The 22493-nt window shown below is 42.1% G+C and overlaps 1 protein-coding gene across 1 annotated transcript in view; it reads left to right on the forward strand.

The window, feature by feature from the left end:
• Window positions 1–22493, forward strand: part of GADL1 (glutamate decarboxylase-like 1) — a 230511-nt gene that overhangs the window by 61451 nt on the left and 146567 nt on the right. Inside the window, exons 7-10 of the mRNA XM_006890667.1 lie at window positions 33–148; window positions 7937–8016; window positions 8120–8174; window positions 15094–15210. Coding sequence (XP_006890729.1) covers window positions 33–148; window positions 7937–8016; window positions 8120–8174; window positions 15094–15210 — 368 coding nt within the window. The remainder of the gene's footprint in view (window positions 1–32; window positions 149–7936; window positions 8017–8119; window positions 8175–15093; window positions 15211–22493) is intronic.

Genomic DNA, 22493 nt, shown 5'->3' on the forward strand with positions numbered 1-22493 from the left:
ATAAATACAATCTTTTGCTTTTGTTTTTGCAGGTGGTTCAGTGTCCAATATGTATGCTATGAATCTAGCTAGATACAAATATTGTCCTGATATTAAGGAAAAAGGGCTGTGTGGGTTGCCAAGATTAGTCCTTTTCACATCTGCAGAGGTAAAATATTCGTCTTGCTTTCAGGCATATATTTTTCTGATCGTGCATTATTTACATGGGCTTCTTTGTCTAGGGATTCTTATATGCTTTCATACTCTTTGTGCTGCATAAAAAGCCGGGATAACACACAATATCTTTTTTTCCAAGGGGAAATCTGATGGTTTTGGTGCGGTAACCTCTGGCCACCCAATTTTGCACATCACCTTTATTTAAATGCTATAGACTGTGACATTTTTCCTTTGAGAAAAGAGAACATTTAATTTGAAAGTCCTATCTCTTCCCATGAATCCCTTCTTTGAGCGAAATTATTAGGGCTTAGACGCTTGCTACTGGTCTAGCCTGTGCCTTCTACTCTCATTCCTTATAAAATTGATTGCTTTGGGGGGCTGATATAAAGCTTTCATATATTCCTTTTCAAAGGGAAAAAGAGATAATCAATGATGAGGAGCATCTCACACACACACACAATTGAATCTGGCATCAGATCTCTTATCTCTTAGTTTGCTCTCAAAAGAGAAGCATCAGAGAATAATGGTTAAGTGCATTGACTTTGATCTGGAAATCGGAGTGCTTGGATTTAATCCTATATTTATTTATCGTACATTTATCATGTGAATGACCTTGAGTAAGATCTGATTGGCTTTTCCATTCCTCAGTTTCTAAATCAGTACAATTAAGTATGGGAGTTAACTCTTGCTTTCCAACAAGTTGTTCATAAACTCATCAATACAGAACTGTCTCCATGCGGTATTGGTCTCAAGGATCACATGGTTGGATAGTTCTGCAGCTCACGTCAGGCTCCCTCACATGGTTGGGTCTGCTTGCTGATGGCTGATCTAGGGCAGCTCTGACAGGGCAAGTGCAGTGACTCCTGTCTGTTGTGTATGTATGTCACTCTTCAGCTGGTCAGTCCAGACGTGTTCTCAAGGGAATGGTAGAGAGGTGTCACATAGTTGTTGTTATTGTTGTTGTTATGTGTCATCTAGTTGCCTGCGACTCATAGCAACCCTATGATTTGAGGGCACCTAACAACAATAGCAGGCCTCCAGAGCTCCCTAAGTTGTATAATTTTAGTGGGTGCTTCTTCCTAGGATCTCCTGCAGTTAATATCTTCTGCAGTAATTCCTGGTCTCCCTGGCAAACTCATGAGATGTCTGAAATCTATAAATTCTTCTTATTTCCTGCCAGACTTCTCTGTATCTGCTATATTATTTCCAGACCAGTCATTCCATCTCTATTGTAAAAGGACAGACTGTACACTAAGAAGCCAGCAGTCAAAGACGGCTTGGCCCCCTCATCTTTCCCTCCTGGATCTTTGCTTGAGTGAGTGCAGTGCTAATGCAAAGTGGGGTCTTGAATGCTGGCAGACCCCCTGCAAGAAGCAGTCTGGTCTGAGATTTTCAAGCAGAAACCAGAGGTGAACATTTATGAGATGTTCTTCCCATGGCAAGGCGAACTTGCTAATGTGGACAGCTTGGGGAAATGCTTAGTTATTATGGAGAAGAGTTTCCCTCTTTGAATTCCACCCTGGTTATGTCAGTTTAAGGGACCCCTGTGTATCAGAAATACAAAGTCCCTTCTGTGACTGGGTCGCTATTCCAGGCCTGGGAAAGCAGTTTAGCAGGACCCCTCCTGTGAGCGCCATGTTTTCTATTTGCCTCTTCTCCTTCTTCATTGTTTTTAAAATCTACAGAAGTTTTCTTCTGGAATAAGTACGTTGAAAGAAGGGACATTATCATGGAATCTTCTAGAATAAAGGTTATGGCCAGGAAAGTGTCATAATACAGATGTGGCTGATAAATTGAGAGTGAAAAGGAATTGAGTCGAAGGTAGTTACGGAACCAGACCTTTGATTTTCATGTCTGATGTATTTCTTGCTTTATTTGTGCTGGGAGAGTATACATTCAAAAACTTTGGCTGGAGGGTGATCAGAAGAGAGAGCTTAAAAAACCAGAACTAGTTGTAAATTCCACAGTAATATGTTCTCACTCTGAAAGCATGTTGTTGTTGTTTTTGTGTTGTTATGTGCTGTCAAGTTACTTGCAACTCCTAACTCAAAGTACAACAGCTCTGAACCCTGCTCTGCCTTGAGCCAATTTCCTCGTCTCTGAAAGCATGTTAGCCTTGGCTATGTTTTCTCCCCATCCATCCCTGTATGACTTCTTCTTTGCCCTGCATTATCTAAAAGATCCAGATCCTAGTGTTTACAGGATCTAAATTCCTATTTTAGTGGCCACCTTGACCATTTAACTCAACAAATAAATTCATTTGTTTAATAAAAAAGAATTGAAAAGCGCTATGTTAAGGGAGGTTTTGTGATGCAGTCCGTAGGGAACTGTGCTAAGGGAGTCACAGGCAGTACCTTTCTGGCAGTCCAGACCCACCATCAGCAGGAGGAAGAGAGACAGGCTTCTCTCATGCAATCCACAGCCTCCAAAACCCGACAGGGGCCCAGTCCCACCTCAAAAGCAGCGCATGGCCGAGCAATGATTAGGGGCAGGGCTTCTGGTGGCAGAGTCCACTCAGAGAGGAATGGGGGTTAAGGGCTGTGCTTGTCCATCAGAATCTATGACCTTCTCCTCTTAAAAGCAACGCAAGTCTCCTCCAGTGTGATTTACAGACTTGGAAACTTGCTGGCTCGTCAACTTTGAGTTGGAACCTAGAGAGAAATGTTTAGGGGCCTCAGGCAGTGACCTAGCCCACAGACTGTTGCTCTGCTAATCAAAAGACTGCACCGCAGGCAGTTCAAATCCACCAGCGGCTCCTCAGGAGAAAGGCGGGACATCGCCTCCCACTATGATTTGCTGGTTTAGAACCCAATGGGGGGTAGCTGTGAGTGGACGCTGACTTGGCAGAAGTGAGTGTCTGCTTATTAAATGGTTTTAAACACTATCATGCCTTCTTTCCTACACTCACTTTATTTTCTTATATATTTTTGATCCATGGCCTCGATACTGTTTTCCTGTACTGTCAACAGTTTCATTTTGCTTAGATCCACAATTAACACCCTTGATACCAACAGTTAGAAAATAAGGAGACACATTGCACTGGGAAAATCTGCAATTAGGGACCTCTCCAAATTATTGAGTAGTGACGATGTCAGTTTGAGAACTAAGGTGCAGCGGATTAAAACCATGGTCTTTCTGTACATCTGAGAGCTGAACAATGAATAAAGATGATAGAAAAATAATTGATGCCTTTGAACTTTGGTGTTGAAGAAGAGCACTGAACATCCCATGGACGGCCAAGAGAATGAAGAGATATGTCTTGGAGAAAGTATAGCTGGAATAAGGCAGGAATGATGAAGTTTCACCCCATATACTCTGAGCATGTTGCTAAAAAGTGCTATTTCTCAGAAAAAGACATGATGCTGGGAAGGGTGGAGGGTCAGCGAAGGAGAGGAAGACCCTCAACCTGGTGAATTGACACAGTGACAGCTACAGTGGGCTCTTGTGTGTCAGGAAGTGTAAAATGACACAGGATAGAACGCTGTTCAGATCTTTTGTTCCAAGGGTCGCTATGAGCCGTACTTGACTCAATTGTTTTATTCTGTGGTCTTATCCAGTTTTATCCTGTCTCAGACTGGCCAGGCAATCACTCATGCCCCACCTTGTACTAGCAAACACAGAACAATTGTCCTGACCCCTGCAGGTGCCTCTCTGGGTTTTAAAAAACTCAGTTTTTAATGGAGAGCTAAAAGATGATGACCGAGACCTCACACTGTCTACAGACACGATCTCTGATACTGAATGGGAATAAAAGAGAAGGGGTCTCCTCTGAACTTGAGCAGCACTTCAACATGAATTCCTCAGAGCCCAAGCTGCCATCTAGTGGAGTCCAAATCACCAAGACTATCCCCTGTCCCCCTCCAATATCCAAGGCTGTGAAACTTTATGAGAGGAGACTGTCTTTCTCTCATTGAGTGGCTGGTGGATGCAAACCCCTGACCTGTAGGTTACAGCCCAGCGTGTAGTACACCACACGATCAAAGTGCCTTATGAATTCTTTGGCAAGGTGGAAAGTCTAATGTTCCTGAAGCATCCCAATTATTATTATTATTACTATTTTGGAATCAGGAAAGTTGAAATTATTTGCTACTAAGAGGAATGGAGTATAAAAAGGAACTGCCACCCCCGAGGCCAGTGGTCAGTTGGCCTGGCCGGGCTGTAGTGAGGCAGGAGTAGTGTGATGTGAGTGCCAGCTGCAGAGTCGTGCCTTCATGTACTTTGCACCATAGCCACCTAGTCCTGGTGGTGGCCCCCTCGCTCTGGCTGTGCCCCCCTCACCCTGGCTGTGGCCCCTTCACCCTGGCTGTGACCACCTCATTCTGGCTGTGCCCTCTTCACCTTGACTCTGGCCCCCTCACTCTGGCTGTGGCCCCTTCACCCTGCCTGTGGCCCCCTCACCCTGGCTGTGGCTCCCTCACCCTGCCTGTGGCCCCCTCACCCTGGCTGTGCCCCCCTCACCCTGGCTCTGGCCCCCCTCATCCTGGCTCTGCCCCCCTCATCCTGTCTCTGGCCCCCTCACCCTGGCTCGGGGGCCCTCACCCTGGCTGTGGCCCCCTCACCCTGGCTGTAGCCCCCTCACCCTGGCTCTGGCCCCCCTCATCCTGGCTCTGCCCCCCTCACCCTGGCTGTAGCCCCCTCACCCTGGCTCTGGCCCCTCATCCGGGCTGTGACCTTGCTCTCAGGATGTGAACTCCCCTGCAACAAGCTGCTTTGTGGGTGTTCTCAATGGGCAAGCAGTTGCTTGTGACCTCATTGTACAGAACACGAGTGGAATCTGCCTCCTTAGGTTCTAGGCTCTGATTTCTTTCAGAATTGGACCCACTGTTTATCTCAGAGACCTCATCCGCACCCCCTTTTCCCATTTCCTGGGATATACCATGTTTCACCCTTTCCTTCCTGCCACCCTGAGCTAAGTGACCACCAAGCTAGTTAGTGATGGAAATCACTTGTTCAGAGGACTAAATCCAGTGGAAACAGTGGTTCAGTGAGGAACCCAAGGTCATATAAAAAAGTTCCTTGTTGGAATCTGCACACGATGTCAGCTCAGTGCTGCTATTCACATAGACCCTCACTGTTTTATCTTTGTAGAAATGAGCACCCACTGAGGTTTTCACATCTTCTGTAGACGCTTCAAACCCACAGGGAGCTTGGCTCTTAGAAAGACTGACTTCTTTCGCCAGCGGTGGAACAGCCACTGTTGGTTTCTAAATGCAGTTGTTACTTCTGAGAGGCAGCCTTCTAGGTTTTTCTGTTCCTTGGAACTCCTCAGCATGTCTGAAGCATCTCTCTTCTCTGGTCCTCCCTTCCAGGGCTCTTTGCCTTTTTTGATGCTTTCAGATGTCCAGGCTTCAGTTTTGAAGACTTTTTATCTGTCTCTATCCTTTTGAGATTGACATTGGACTCTATTTTGCTCTGAGACACCTGCACTGAAGCGATTATGATTATAAACCTCTTATTCCTCAGACCTGTTGGATGCAGGATATTGTGTTAATTTTTTAGGTGTGGACCATGGTGATTTTTCCTTATGAGCTGCTCTCGGTGGGTCTAGACCAGTATTTGTCACTAGAAAATCAATAGCTGTGGGACTGTCAGAGTCCAAATCTCTGGTGAGAAAGAATTCACCCCAGCTTTGTCATTTTAGCTATGCCAGACATGTTACCTCAGATCAACACAGGCTGCTGTAACAAGTAGAGAATTAATTACATTTTCACGTCTGTTATTACTCTTCAATATGCATATGTTCCTGTAACAACCTGAAATGAATACATCCTACAGGCATTTTGAATGTGTCCTGTTTGATATTCGGAAATGAATTAGTTAGGATGCTTGCATTCTTCCTGATGGTGGGCTTCCCTACCTTTTATTATTTTAGAATTAAGGGCTGGGAGAGGGGGAAGAGCTCCCAATATAACCCTTTTGACAAAAGTAGGGGGAAAAATGATTGCATTTGAGGGAATATATCAAGTTAAGTGTGAAGGCACGGCTACTCTTTTAATATATTCAGACCTACAAATTAAATTACTTAGGGGTTTTTTTGTAAGATAATGTCCTTTAACATCTTCATTTTTCTGGCATGAAAAAAGGAATTAATTGACCACCTGTCTTCACTAATATCTGAAGAGTGACATCTCCAATGTTTGAATGCTAATTATTTTATAGGTTGTATGGTTGGGGGCAGAGAAAGGCCCAATAACCAAGGGCTTGTACACATTTGTGAGGAAGAAACAGGCCAGCCTAATTCGAGGCTGCTGCTTGGAACAGGAAGAGTGAAACTTTGTCTCACATACTGTGGACATGTTCAGGAGAGAGCAGTCCTTGTAAAAAGACGTCTGGAAAAGGTGGAGGGCTCGAGGAAAAGAGGAAGACCCTCAACCGGATGGGCTGACACCGTGAGCGTAGCAGCCAACAGGATGGGCTGACACCGAGCATAGCAGCGGGCTCGAGCGTCTCAGGAATTGTGAGGATCTGGTGAGGTTCGGCTCTGTTGTTCATTGGGTCACTAGGAGTTGCAGTGACTCCTCTTGAAAACAATGACAGCCACTCCCGAACCACCCAGCTTCACTCACACCATAGCTGCATAAGGTAGTGTATCTAGAATGTATTACTGGTTTTGTCATTTCCACTTTGATTATTGGCATAACAGGGATTCTGGGGGAGGCTAGTGACAAGAAGCTGCACTGCAATCCCATGGGCATGCAGTTCGAATCCACCAGCCGCTCCATGGGAGAAAGATGGGCAATCTCCTCCTGTGTGATTAACTGCCTCCAAAAACCTGTCAGAGGATCAGCTATGGGTCAGTTCCTACTCAATGGTACGCAACAAAAACATTGGCATACTGTTTAAAGAACTCAGCATCTCAGCCGAAGATTGGTGGTTCGAGCCCACTAGCTACGCTGTGGAAGGGAAATCAAGCAGTCTGTGTCCACAGAGATTTGCAGCCTTGGGGACCCTGCAGGGTGGTTCCACTCTGTCCAGCAAATCAGCAGGAGTCGGGATCCATTTATACCAGGAGTTTTGGGTTCATGTTTTGTTATTTTAGCCACGTTCTCATACTTCAAATTTCAGGCTTACATTCAATATTTAAAGAGATTGGTCAAGTATCTGATCCACATTTACGACTCATTTCTTGCTCTTGGAGATAATTAAATTCTTCTCCAGTCTGACTGCAGTCTTCGAGATAGAGCTTCTTGTTATTCTTCTGAAAGGGCTGAGACAATACTAGGCTGGGTTCTGTGTCTCCATTAAGACCGAGTCTTATTAACAGCTTCAAGAGAAATTTTCTCAATGTTACAAAGAAAAACAGCTTTCACTGAACAGTTTTTCTTCTATTTGTCCATCACTTTCAGACGTTTTCAAATATTTCATATATTTCAAGACACAACAAAGGTTTCAACTATTGTTGTTCAAAGGGTTGCTATGAGTCTTAGGCAAGTAGCAACTAACAAGAACCTAACTTCTTAACAGGTCATTGAAGAGGACAATTACGGTCATGCCCACTTTATAGATTAGCAAACTGAGCCTTGGTGAGCAGAAATGATTCACTAAAGTTTCCATAGCTGAAACTGGGAGGACTTGGAAATAAGTCTTGGTTTCTCTAACATCAAAGTCAATGTTCTCAACCATTATATACTAAGGGCCTCAACTAAACATCTGTTTTCTTTTATGCAATGATGTTCCAAAGATTATGCTCAATCGGGATGATTTATACTCATGTAAACAATGAGTATTTCGTTTTTCATGCTTCCCTGTCTCTCTCTTTGCCTCTGTCCCTTTAACTCAGTGCCATTACTCCATGAAGAAAGCAGCTTCCTTTCTTGGGATTGGTACTGAGAACGTTTGCTTTGTGGAAACAGATGGAAGGTAATGTGCATGGGCTCCCAGGCTTGGCGGGTGGAGGGGAAAACTCATGCTCTTTAAAAAGTGTTGTCTAACCAGAACTGAACTTCTCAAATCTGTCCCCTAGAGGCAAAATGATACCTGCGGAACTGGAGAGGCAAGTCTGGCAAGCCAGAAAAGAGGTGAGAGGGAGGGAAAGAAAGAGAGGGAGGGGAGCTATAGGTGGGTGTCTGGGTGTGCAGAGTCACAGAGAATGACAGAGGATGCAAACAGTCAAACCCATTTCTGTGTGTAGGAGAGAGAAGAGTGCAGGTAGCAGTTAAAAAGGGGAAACTCACTCACAGATGTTCTATTTCCAGGTGCTTGGCTCTCCAAGCCCTGTGGAGTTTCTCGGATGTTCTCATTCCCAGGTGGCTGGAGCCTAGTAAAACATTCGTATCATCATAAGTAGGATCCTTGCCTAGACGTAGCCCTAAGGGTGAACCCAGCCTCTCCCCAGCAGCGTCCCAGCATTCCTTCTACAAACCTCCTGGCTGTCAGAACATGACTGGCCACTCCAAGCCTCTCGGTTGCATTCAGGATGATTCCTCACTTCTAGATCCATCTCTCCTCCCAGGTTTCTCTCAAGCCAAAGTCTATCCCTTCCCAACACCTCCGAGTGGGCCTCTGCCCAGCGTGTCAGCTCTGGCAGAACATGCTGTCTTTATTTAGCTTTTGGAATGTATCAAAGCCAGCATTCCCTTTACAAAGCATGCACCTGGCCAGCACCTATGTTCCCACCCAGGCTCAAGGTGGCGCCCGTCTTGCCTCTTGTGGAGCACACCTGGACCTCACACCTGCTGAATTAAATGAACCAGCTTCACTGCTTCACTCTCTGCCTCCCACCTCCCACACCCCACTTCTGGGGGCAGGGGGGCTGTGCAGGACAGTTTCCTGGGGCCTTCCCAATGGCATCCCTGCTGAAAAATTACAAGCCCAGCTTCTGAGCTGGGATGTAAGGATATCTTTCCTCATAGGAATTCTCACTAAAAACATGTCTCTTTTTTTCTCATCTTTATATTCTATTGCTGTCCTCTCTATGTTTTTTTAAAAAATTTGTGTATCACCTCATTCTGGGGGCAGGCTTGAAATTCTGTGCTTAAACATTCTGTTACTACCACACATGTATTCACTTGGATCTTTCTCCATGTATTTTTTTTTAAATTTTATTTTATTAATTTTAATGAATGCTTACAGAGACTTCGGATTTTCATTTATTCATTGTTGCACTTTTCTTCCTGCCCAATCTCCCCCCTCAGTTCGCTCCTCTCTTTGAAAAGTAAAAGAAAAACTCTTTCATTGTTATATAATCCCTCCCCCCAAGTCCACTCCACTATACAGTGTTCATTCTGGACTCCTGTTATGAAAATAATACCTAATCATACATCCCTCTTAAACAGTTCTCTCCCTCATTTGCTTCAATACAGTATACATAGTTTATTCCGTTTTTCTCTGTTTCTCCCCAACTCATTCTAATGACAAGGACGGCTGATGGTTACCTGGTGGCATAGACTATCAGAGTATCTCTGACTCTTGGGTCAGTACAGTATAAGAAAAATCTTTAACCTATGAAGAGCTTGTTCCACTGTGAGTCAACGATACTGCTTTTTCACTTCAGTCTACAGAAATTCCTATGAGAAAGAACTTACGCTGTGTCTGCAATGCTTGTTGCAACAGTGACTGTTTTTCCGGGATCACAGCCTTCTCAGCCTGCATCTTGAGACTCTAAAACTTTGATTTTCAAACAGTAGCACAATTACAAATAAGAATACAGTTAATTCCCTTCTGCCCATCAACTTTAATAATCAATCACTCATGCTCCGATCTGTTTTGTTTATACCCCATCCCTTCCCGCTGCCAGGGGATTATTTTGAAGCTGAATATCAAGCATGAGGAAAGATACAATCTCTTTTAAAAACATAAAGTTTTCATGATATCTAAAATGATAGACTTGATAATGCAGTCTGTGTTAAAATTCCTCCCATTTCCTTCCTTGTCTTTTACTTGTTTCTTTAAGTCTTTGGCTTGTTTGAATTAGGTTTCAAACAGTCTGCACAAGGCATTTCATTACTCCTTCACACAAATCTTTTCTAATCTAGAGATTCCACTCGGTTCCTGTCCTTTCTGCCACGGATTTCTTAAATAAGCTCATTTCTTTGTCCTACAAGAAGGAGCTCTGCTCTGGTGGCGCTGTGGTTAGCTTAGGGTTTCTTACTAGAAATGGAGCTGTTCAAACTCACTAGTTGTTCTGCAGCAAAAAGAGGGGACAGTCTCACTCTAGAAAGAATGTCATTGTTGTGGACCATCAAATCATAACGTACCCATCTGTGACTCTCCAGCAGGCTTCAGAGGAGTAAATCGCACATGAGGACATTTAAACCACCAAATGGAAATATTTTTCCACAGAAAATTTCTATCAGAAAGAATTTTCATGATGTGCCTATTGGCAGGACATATTGATGTATTTTTGGTGTGGCTCACAACCCTGTCTCCCTCGGTCTTTCCTTCTCTTTCCTTTCCTTCTTTCTTTTCTTCTAAGGTTTTCAGGCTACCAACCTGAAGACATGTGGTTCGAATCCACCAGTTACCCTGTGGGAAGAAGATGGGTAATCTCCTCCCATGTAATTTACAGCCTCTGAAAACCCACTGGAGGGTGAGCTGTGGGTCAGTTCTGACTCGATGGTAAACCTACCACCCAACAGCCCTATGGGAACCCCTATGAGGCAGATCATCTGTCCTTCAGGTTCATCAGGAGTCAGAATCAACTCAGTAGTAGAGGTTTGGGTTAGTGGGTGTTTGGGGTTTGTTAGTCTGGGCAAAGTGGGCCAAAGAGAAAAATGAAGAATTCAGAACTCAAATGCTGATGGCCTTGCTTGTTGCAGATAAGAAGTGAAAACGGCCTTACCTATCTGGCTAAGCTAGTAGGTGGCTCGTAAATCAGAGTGGAATGTCCCTCCCTAAAGACTCTGTTTATAAAAACCCTTCCCAGTAAGTTCACAGTGTGACTTCCCATCTGCCTCTCCAGGATGAGGAACTCACCCGGGAGCTCCCTTTTCTCCCTTTTAATAAAGCTGCATTACACTTTCTCTCATTCTCTCTGATTTCTTCTTTAAATCCACTAACCTAACCTAACAGGGTTTTTTTAATTTTTATTTTATTCTTAATTGTGTGTGTGTGTGTGTGTGTGTGTGTGTGTGTTTCACCCTATACTTGCTTTAGCGTTTTTAGTTTTTACTTTTGTTTAATATTTTCTTCTTTCTCAACTTTATTAATTTCCTCTCATATTTTAATATCTAATGCTTGCCTCCCTGCTCTCAGTTTGTTATCGTTATTTCCAATAACTTGACAGATCTTAAGGTTCAAAGAATTGTATTAGATTTTGGAGGTTTTTTTCCAAATAATTCATCGCAGGTGGTAGGACATCAGACTTAGAAAAGTAGAGATCATTAAAAGGAAAGAAGGGAGGAAGACTCGCTGAGACAGATGGAAACAGTAATGGCACCAACAAGCTGAAGCAGATATTGTGAGGATAGTGAAGGATTGGGCCATGATGCCTGGGGTTCGCTCTTGTTCAACGTAGAGTCGCCGTGGTTCAAAACTGACTCAGCAGCCCCTTATAACAACACTAGGAAGCACCTCTTCTCTTGTGATAAGACTAGAGGGTCAAGTGATTATCATTTAGCCATTTATAAAGCTCTTGGATTTGTCTACCATTGGTGATCATTCTTCAAACTCATTATTTTATTAGTTGACGTTCTAATTCACTCTCTACTGTTTACAAAAATTCAGTCTCTTTATTAGCTATAAAGAAAAAAAATATTCCTTTCCTTACTGTTTGGTTTTTCCACAGAAACAGTTCACACAGGACAAGATAAATTCTTTATTCTTTCTCTGTCTTGGTTGCCTAGTCTCCTCCAAAGAGAGCCAATACTTTTGTATAGTATTATTAAGAACTCATGTTTCAAGTATATTTGATACGTCTCACTCTATTGCAGTCAGAATTTTTCTTGTTGCTCAAAAGTATTTTGTTTATTTTGACAACACAAGTATGTGAAACTGACAAACTCACAATGTTGAGAACTTGTAAAGAATAAGTTTTTAAAAAGAGAAACTTGCCTGAGGCACATTTAAAAGTAGGGCAATATATGGCTGGAGTTGGTCTCCTCTGTTTTCTTTCAAGTTTGTTGAACCGGAGCCTGAGCTCACCAAAGGCCAGCCTGGCATCGTTCTTGGATAATAATCTACGATGACTCATTGTTTCTTCTGGGTTGCCTCAGGCCTATGATGGTGTTTCAAGCCTCTAAGTCATATTGTTTCAGACACAGAGAATAGCACATCAACTATTTTTATTTTTCTCCTAAAATTCAATTCCCTGGCCAATCACCACCCATTAAAAAACTGTCGAGTAGTGACCCTGGCTCAATGCCAGTACACAAGTGGTGAAACTCACAGATACGTTAGAGATCTTAATGGACTTATGAAAAGTGAAAATGAGTGTCACCCCTGAATATGTATGTGTGTGTTCAAGATGACACACTTTCTCAGGGAAAGCTTATCTGTGGGGTGCAGTCAATATTTTTCCTCTGAATTTTCTCATTAACAATATGTAATCTGGGAAAGGAAAAAAAAAATAAATCTATGGAAGGTTAAATCCAGACTGCAAAAGTTTAATTTCTAGGCTTGGTTTTCTTTTTTTGTTTGTTTGTTTTGTTTTATTTTTATAGCTAAGATCCAGAAAAGGTGAAGAAAGCTCATTAATCGGCTTATAATAGTGTGCACAGGTATTTTTCTCACAACTGTCATGATGTCACATCGTTTATGAGGAAAAGCTCACCCATTAAAGAAACAGGAAATGGTTTTAGTAAATTACTTTTTCCATTACATGTAATGATTGATGTAATTGTGCTCTCTTTCATTTACTGAGCCTGATAAAGACATAAAGTTGGTAGTTACATATCGGGAAGACTTGCCCAGGGCCTCTGTCACCTATCGGTCTGACTCTAAGAGGGTTAGTTGGACCAGATTACATGTGTTAGAACCAGGTGCCAAAGATAAGTGGATTTATATGTACTATTCACTTTGCATCTCAGCTTAAAGAGTCAGCAAGTATCTGTACACTGCCCCATTACTCACAAAGAAATAGCGTCTTGGTGTCCAAAGGCAGCCGAATTGGAATGAGTCTAGCTTAAAGGCAACAACTCTTATTATTAGAAGGGCATAAAATATATTGTAGTCACACTATACTTGTAGATAGAAGTGAGAAAAAGAAATGATTCTATCCTAGATGGCGGTAAAATGACTTTGAAAGGCTGTAAATGTTCTTGTCACTTACCCTCAAGTGGTCTGGACTCTGAACAGTTTTCTTGTGTACCCCAATCCTACTTTGATCTACAACTTCCACAAGGAACACCATATCTGTGCCACCAAGCTGGGATAGACCCATTTGGAAGCAACTTCGAGTCTTCTTGCTAAATTAATTGCCATTGAGTCAGTTCTAACTCAAGACAACTCCATGTGTGTCAGTTTAGAACTGTGTGTGCTCCATAGACTTTTTCATGGTTGGTTTTTTGGAAGTAGATCACTAGATTGTTTTTGAGAAGGACCTGTGGGTAGACTCAAACCTTACTTTTAAGTTTAACTTTTTAACCTGAGTGCATTAACTGTAATTACTACCCAAGAATCCCTTCCTCTACCTGTTGTTGTTGTTAAGTGCCATCAGTCATAGACGACTCATAGTGACCCTATGAATGAAAGACCTGAGCACTATTCATAGAGTTTCTGGAGGCAAGCCATTTTGGAAGTGGATGCCACTCCTTCTCCCAAACTTGTTTTAATCGGGGAGCTCCCCAAACACTGTCCACAATGGGTAACCTTTATCACATTTGACACATCAATGTCACAGTGTTTAGCATCACAGCAACCAGGAGTTACTTCTGTACAGCAATGCACAGACAAGAGCTATACCACCTAGAAGAATGTTTGTCAAAAGACAATTTAAACCAGGCTTGAGGACCGCAGTTTAAAATCACCCACCTTGGGCTTGGTAGCATAACTTTTTGTCTACTAGGCCAATGTAGCTTTCTCTATGTTGTCGTTGTTATTGTTGTTAAGTGCTGTCACCTCCTAGATGACTCACAGCGATGCTGTGAACAAAAGACCTGAGTACTGTTCATAGAGTTTCTGGAGGCAAGCTATTTGGGAAGTGAATGTCACTCTTGCTTCCAAGCTTGTTATAATCGGGAAGCTCCACCATGAGCAACCTCTACCTAGTAAGAATAAACTACATTAATGAGATCAAGATGTTGGGCTTGGTTGACTATGATTACCATCTACCCCCCACCCATACTCCCACATTCGCTCTTTTCTGCCAGATTTCTAACTAGCGCCTGTTCACTCTACAAGTTGTACATGAAAAAAAAAACAATCATAGGAGGGAAAATGCAAGCTTTCCTTTCCAGCACATTCTGAAGGGACTTCATTGTTGTGGCCACCATTTTCAAGAGTGACTCTCAGATTACCTAATCCCTTAGAATGCCAAAATTGTTCAACATATTATTTGTTTTGCAGCTATATTTCACTTACAAGGTTGCAGAGAGTCCACACAGTTTATTCCCAGAGCTATGTTTGTCTTCCACCCCATCTTATTGTCTGAGAGAAGCTATGATGCAGGCATTGTGGGGACTCTGTGGCAGTTTTCCAGGACGGAGTTGCTAACAATATAGAATGTCAGTTGGCCATTGCAATTCATTTACTCATATTTTTATCTGTGACATCTATAGTATGGAAATTACTACAGGAAGAAGATTAGAGTCTAAGAACTGAGGATTCAGAAAACATTGGGATAAAGAACTACCATTTCAAACCATTTTCTCAGTTTTCTTAACCTGTTTGTAATGACAAGAGGCTACTTAGCAGGGCAGTTTAAAAATGGCATTGAATTAATGATTACTTCCAAAGAAACCAGATGAAAATCTGGATGAATAGCTGGGCTTATCATCCACATTGCAGGGTGAGTTAAGTGGTAGTGACGTAATTCTCTCTGTGTGTGGATCCTTCTTGCAGGGGGCGGTACCATTTCTTGTTTGTGCCACGTCTGGTACAACTGTGCTGGGAGCCTTCGATCCTCTGGACGAAATAGCCGACATCTGTGAGAGGCAAGGCTTATGGCTTCATGTGGACGTAAGTTTACACATTCTTACTCCATTGTACTTTCACAGCTTTGACGGAACCTTCTTCTCCCTACTGGTTACTTTTATATGTGGTCATTTCCACCCTAGAAAATGAAGCATTTTCTTTACAATAAGGTGTAAAGAAGATTCCAAATCTTGATTCCAAATCTTAGTTTAGTTTTGTTGCTGGTAGCCTCTCCTCTCCGAATTATCTTCTTTAATTCCCCAAAGGACTGTCATTGAAATGGCATGGTATAGGGGTCACGGTTTGGATTATGGAAGCAGGGGAATTTGATTCTGGATTCCAACTTACTTCTTCCGCATTGTGACCCTGATCTCTGGATTTCAGTCTCTCATTTGTTTAGGGAGAGATGGCTGATGAGGTAGGTAAAGACTCTTCAAAAGCTGTCATAGAACAGTGTGAAACACAGTGTATACAAGCTCAATAAGCAAACCCATTATTAAAAACCCCCAAAATGTCAAATTCCAATCAACCAGAAAAGTTAAAGAGTGACATTGTATAATTGCCTGCTATAATTAAAACAGATTTTATGTGGACCTATTATAGATAATTATTTGAGAGCGATTCTTCATCATTTTCTAGCCAGAGGATTGGCTTCATTTTAAAATTAATTTTGTAAGTGAGTCCTAAGGTTCTTCAGATTAATTTTTTCTTTAATTAAAGATAACTCTTAAAAATGTATTTGTCAAAGGGTTAAAAAGTTTAATTCAGCTAGTTATGAGTGCTTGTTGAGCTTTTTGACTCCCTTTTGTGTGTGTGTGAAATCAGGAGCTCATTAGTTTGATTTTATTCAAGGGAAGGGACCATGAACATGCTGATGAGACTTGACGGGAAGGTGGGGGGCACTCTCCTGAGGTAATGGAATAGTTCAGATGTCCTTTATGAGTGGAAGAAAGGGCAATACGTCTGATCTACTGGAGTGAACTTTTAGGGGATCCGTCTCAATATGATTTTATGATTGGCATAATTCGTGCTTACAAAGAAAAGTGTCCGTGATAGGATATTGAGATAATCTTTTGGCAATTCATGGCTTTCATTAAATCTATGCTAATGTTTGGTAAAAATAGCTGTAATGTAGATTTCCCTGAGTTATAAATTCTATTAACATGCCAATGGCAATACTTCAGGTGGAATATTAGTGACTTCTTTAAATGAGACTATAGCATTTGTATCTGTTCACGTTTCCACTTAAATCTTACTGGCTTTTACAACTATAGAGCACATAACAACACATTATGTCCTAAAAGATAATATGATGTGAGCGAATGGGTCTATAACTGTGGAAATAAGAGAGAGGGAGACAAATGCATTAGCAGTTATACTTAAATATTCTACTCTCATAAAAGAAACATCAAATATGGATTATATAGTTTATGTAGAGTAACTACAGCAGTATCTAAATTGGGAATGTTATTAAGAGATTCATGGGCCTCAGAGAGAATTGTGATTCATAAGTTTGAATAAAAAAGCTCTTTTGGATCTTTGAAATTAAAAAGTTGGAATTTTTTTAAGGAAAAGTTATTTTTATAAGAAAAATATTTAACCCATACTTCATTAGCTTATTTGAACAAAGCAAGAATATAATAAATTCTTATAGTGGTAGGTTAAATTTGACAAAAAGTCTATCTGGTCTATTAAAGAAATTAATAGAAATTCACTTCTAACAAACGAGGCAGTGCTCAACTTTTCCTTAATATTACAGGAGTAAAATCTGTTGGTAACAGTTCTTACAAGCGTGTTTCATTTATCTTGGAAAAAACCTCATATCTCTTGAGTAGTTTATTAGCTTTAAAGATAAAAATCATAAATAAGATTATTAGTAATTGGTTTGATCTCTTGGAAAATTTTAACTGTTATTTGAAAGAGTTTTAAAAACATTAAAAGGCTACTATTTGTATGTTTGTTGTTGTTGTTATGTGCCGTCGAGTCGCCTGCAACTCATAGCGACCCTATGTACAACAGCCCTGAACTCCGCTCTGTCCTGTGCCAATCGCACTGTCTCTGACACTCCCATCCCAATTACCCTAGTCACTGAATCAATCCACCTCATAGAGGGCCTTCCTCTCCTGCGCTGTCCCTCCACCCTCCCAAGCATGATGTCCCTCTCCAAGGACCGGTCTCTCCTCACAACATGTCCAAAGTATGTTAGACGGAGCCTCAGAATCCTTGCCTCCAAGGAGCCACCCGGTTTAACCCTCTCCAGGACAAATCTGTTTGCTTTCCTAGCAGTCCATGGTATTCTCAATATTCTTCTCCAGCACCACAGCTCAAAGGCATCAATTCTCCTTCTATCCTCCTTGGTCATTGTCCAACTCTCTGATGCATAACAGGTGATTGAGAAGACCATGGCCTGTATCAGACACACCTTAGTCTCCAGAGAGACACCACTGCTCTTCAGCACTTTGGAGAGGTCCCTAACAGCAGACTTTCCCATGGCAATGCACCTTTTAATTTCCTGACTGCTGGTGCCAAGACTGTTGACTATGGAGCCAAGCAAACTAAAGCTGTGTACAATCTAAATCTCTTCACCATCCATCCTGAGGCTGCCAATTGGTCCAGTGGTGAGAATCTTTGTCTTCTTGACATTGAGCCTCAATCCATATTGTAGGCTGCAGTCCTTGACACTCTGCAGCAGGCGCATCAGGTCCTCCTCAGCGTCAGCAAGCAGGGTTGTGTCATACGCATAACGCAGATTATTGATAAATCGTCCACCAATCTTGACCCCACATTTCTCCTCATAGAGCCCAGCCTCCCGGATAATCTGTTCTGCATATAGGTTGAAAAGGTATGGAGATAGGATGCATCCCTGGTGTACACCCTTCCCAATTTTGAACCATGCAGTGTTCCCTTGCCCTGTTCTGACAACTGCCTCCTGGTCCAAGTATAAGTGTCACATCAGAACGAACAAGTGTTCTTCTCAGAGTCAGCCACAGTTTGTTATGATCTACACAGTCAAATGCCTTTGCATAGTCAATGAAACACAGATAGACATTCCTCTGGTATTCCCTGCTTTCAGCCCAAGATCCATCTAACATCAGCTACAATGTCTCTAGTACCACGACCCCTTCTGAAACCAGCCTGGACTTCTGGTAGTTCTCTGTTGATGTGCTGTTCCAGTCGTTTTTGGATCATCTTCACTAAAATCTTGCTTGCTTGTGAAATCAGTGAAATTGTTCTGTAGTTTCCACATTCGGTTGGGTCACCTTTCTTTGGAATGGGAACAAATATAGATCTCTTCCAGTCAGTAGGCCAAGTGGTCGTTCTCCAGATTTCTTGGCACAACTTGGTGAGCACGTCCAGGGCAGCATCTGTTAACTGAAATATGTCAATTGGTATACCATCTATTCTTGGAGCCTTATTTTTTGCCATGTCCTTCAAAGCAGCCTGAACTTCTTCTTTCATCACCATAGGCTCTTGCTCATATGTTGTTTCATGAAATTCTTCTGTGTCTTCCAATCCCTTTCGATACAGAGACTCAGTATATTCCTTCCATCTTCTTTTAATACTTCCTGGATCATTTAACATTCTGCCGAAAGCATCCTTGACTACAGCAACTTGAGGTTTGAATTTGTTCTTCAGTTCCTTGAGCTTAAGATATGCTGAGCAAGTTCGGCCCTTTTGATTTTCCGACTCCACCTCCTGGCACATTTCATTGTAATATTTTGCTTTGTCATCCCGTGCTGCCTTTTGAAATCTTCTATTCAACTCTTTAGTATCTTGAATTCTTCCCTGTGCTTTGGCTTCTCTGCACCCCAGTGCAATTTTCAGAGTCTCTTCTGACATCCATTTTGGTCTTTTCTTCCTCTTCTGTCTTTGCAATGACCGTTTGCACTCTTCCTGGTATAGCTATTTTTAAAAGTGTAATTACAATTACTTGTTCTCCATAAGCAAAGCCATGTTGCATATTAATAAATCATAGTTTACAAATTCTTAAATGCACAAACACACAATACACATATCAATCTCACATAGAAAGCTGCCGAGAGAACAAACTCAGCTCTCGTGAGGGAAGTGCAACCAGAATGCTTCTTAGAGACAAGGGTGGTGAAACTGCGTCTCACTTATGTTAGATATATTTTCAGGAGAAACCAATTCTTGAGGAAATATAATGAGAAAGGCAAAGGGTCAGAGAAAGAGAGAAGAACCTTCGGCTGGATAGGGGGTCGACTGCAATGACCTTGAGCATGATAGAGATCATGGACGGTGCAGAGGTGGCAGAGTTCAAATCCCTTGATCATAGGGTCGCTATGAGTTATACTTGACTCAACTTGACTCGACAGCAACCAACAACATATAAAGCAACTGTGGAATTAGCATGTGGATATATTTTTCTTTGTTCTTAATGGTACAGTAAAAAAAAGTTGGTGAAACTCACATTTAACAGTATCTTAAATTTGATTCATTACAACCATGTTTAAACAACTGAAAAAAGAAAAAAACCCCTCTTTTTATTATTACAACTATTTGGCCTGTGTGCCATTCCTTCTTCATGGGAGCAGATGTTATTTCAAGCTCTACCTTCGAGGAGGGTGAGAGGTTTGGTCCACTCTTTCATAGTAACCAACACTTTGTTAGGCGTTGTTAAGTAGACTGCCACTAATAGCAAGCTGACAATAGCAGGTTTAAACGGTGCCCTGTCCTGCACCGTCCTCCTGATCTCGATATGCTTCAGCCCACTGTCCCAGTCACTGTGTCAATCTCTCTTGTCCTTTTCTTGCTCTGACCCTCCACCTTTTCCAGAATGATGTCTTTTAATAAGAACTGACACCTCCAGATGACGTACCCCAAGCAAGAGAGACAGACGTTCACTCTCCTACCTCTAAGGAATACTCGAGCCTTATTAATTAGTCTTTCTGATAGATGCCATTGGTAGAAGCAGAGACTCTGGAGGATGCAGATGTTTATACTCCCAACCCAGCTTCCTAAAGTCTCGTAGTCTCATATGCACTGTCCGTTCCTTGTTCCAGGGGAGGTAATAAATTCTACTTTTCACACAATGGACTTTAAAGGATGCCTGACCTACTTTCCAGCCCTACTTTCACCTCCGTATCAGGAGTGGCTTTACTATGAATTTCTTCACAAACCAGTTAAGAAAAAATGGCTACCGAGTGGTATATACCACACTGCCTGTTGCTGCTGCTGTCTCTCTGTACCTCTGAATCAGGACCTACTCATGTTGACCCTCCAGTGAGCTTTCAGATGTAATAAATCATACAGGAGGAGATTGCCCATCTTTCTCCAGAGGAGTTACTGGTGGATTTGAACCATAAAACTGGTGGATTCGAGCCTCATCTATGCCTGTGGGTTGGCGGTCTAACTCCTCACCACTGAGCCATCAGAGCTCCCTGGTAAACGGCAATCGCTCAGTACATACCAGTTCTTACTGAGACAGAAAATTGAGTTTCGTCATGTGCAGATGACTGCTGGGGTGATCTTCCTAGCTCTAGAGTTGAAACTACAAAGTGATATAGGAACAAAGAGGAATTTCTTGTGAGGGTCACGTGTTTCTGCCTTTCGACTCTTTCCAGGAGTTGGATTGTGGATGGCGGTGCATTTAGGCAGCTCTTATTCTTAATTCTGCAAAATCAGTGAACTAGTGTCTCAACAGAGTTTATGTCAATTTCAAAGTTAAGGTCAAGTCACCAAACATTTAGAGAATATTATTTCCTTCAATTAGGAAGCAATTAATACAGAGAGCAGAGAAGGGCACAAAAAGAAGAGGAAGGTTAGCAGGTGAGGCAGCCAGAAAGGGAGAGAGTGAGTGAGTGTAGCTAGGTCTGCCTAACTCATCCTTCTGATAGGTGCTGTTGGAACGTTCTCAATAAGAAGATAATTGAGAAAAGCAGTCAACTTAGGAGAATAACCTAACATGCACTTACATGATGACTTCATCATAGTATCTGCAAAGGTCTAGATAGAGATAGCAAAATACAAATCTATGAATCTTCAATTTTTAATTGTTTTTGGTTTAAATTGTTTAATTGTTTTTGGTCACACATTCTTCTAGGTCATATAGCCCTGGTCTGTTAACTTACTGTGCAGAAGTAGCTTGTGGTTGCTGTGAAGCTGAACACTGTGACACTGATGTGTCGAATGAGAGAATGGTTACCCATGGTGGACAGTGTTTGGTGGAGCTCCCCAATTAAAACAAACTTGGAAGCAGGAGTGGCATCCACTTCTGAAATAGCTTGCCTCCAGAAACCCTATGAACCTAGAGAAATGATAAAAGTTATTCAACTGCGCATGTCTTTTGTTCATAGGGTTGCTGTGAGTTGCCTACGACTCAACGGCACGTAACAACACCACCACAACATGAATCTTCAATAAGTAGGCTAGTATATAAAATTTTCTGGATGATGAATGCAGTTCCCATTGTCATCTCCCATGATCCATTATAAACATTGCGGAGAGAATATTTAGCAAGAAAGGGTCTTGGCTGACAACATCAAGTCATTGATTCATTATTGGAGAATGTTAGGTGTTTGCACCCACACTTCTCTCTAAACACATCACAACTCAGAAGAATTTGGAAATCCTGTAAAGGTCGTAGGGCTCCAGGCCAATTACAGACCTTGAGGTGGAACTATGGTGGCACAAGAGAGGTCCGTAAGGCTCAGTGTAAGGAAGCATTCACTCACAAGGTGGTACAAAGGGGGAATCAGCATTTGCATAGATTTGAAACTGAATGCCTTCTTAGATTTTGAACCCTGGAGGACTCATTCACTTCAACTGAATCCCAGGCCTGCATGGAGAGTTGTTTTAAAATGAAAAATAAGACTACAAAGTGGCTTTTGCACTTCTTTCTCTTCCTCTGATGAACTCAGCTTTATTAATAATCTGGGGTGGGAGGGCTTTCTCAATGCCTTCATCTTCTGTACTCACAGTCCATGTAATCTTGGTGTGTCTTTCTAATCTTACTATGTCTGGTAGTAAGGGTCCACTGACTTGTTAAACATTGTATGGCCAAAGATATCTCGTATGTACATGCAGGGGAGCTTTGGTGGCTTAGTGGTAAGGAATTACACCAGCAGCACAAAGGTACATGGCTCGAATCCGCCAGCTCCTCCCTGGGAGGAAGATGGTCATGACTCCATGCTAAGCAGCTCCCAGTCTCCGCTCCTACCGACAGCACTTCATCCACTCCTCACCTCTCCATGTGCTGTGCCACTGTTTGCCACAGGATTGTCTTGTCTAAGTCATGATGTTACTGTGACAAGAGAATAGATTTGGGATCCAAGATAAAATTATTACCTGTAAGACCTGGAGCTATT

Source organism: Elephantulus edwardii, unplaced genomic scaffold (assembly GCF_000299155.1).
Source record: "Elephantulus edwardii isolate Elephantulus edwardi_28Jun2011 unplaced genomic scaffold, EleEdw1.0 scaffold00091, whole genome shotgun sequence".
Lineage (NCBI taxonomy): Eukaryota > Metazoa > Chordata > Mammalia > Macroscelidea > Macroscelididae > Elephantulus > Elephantulus edwardii.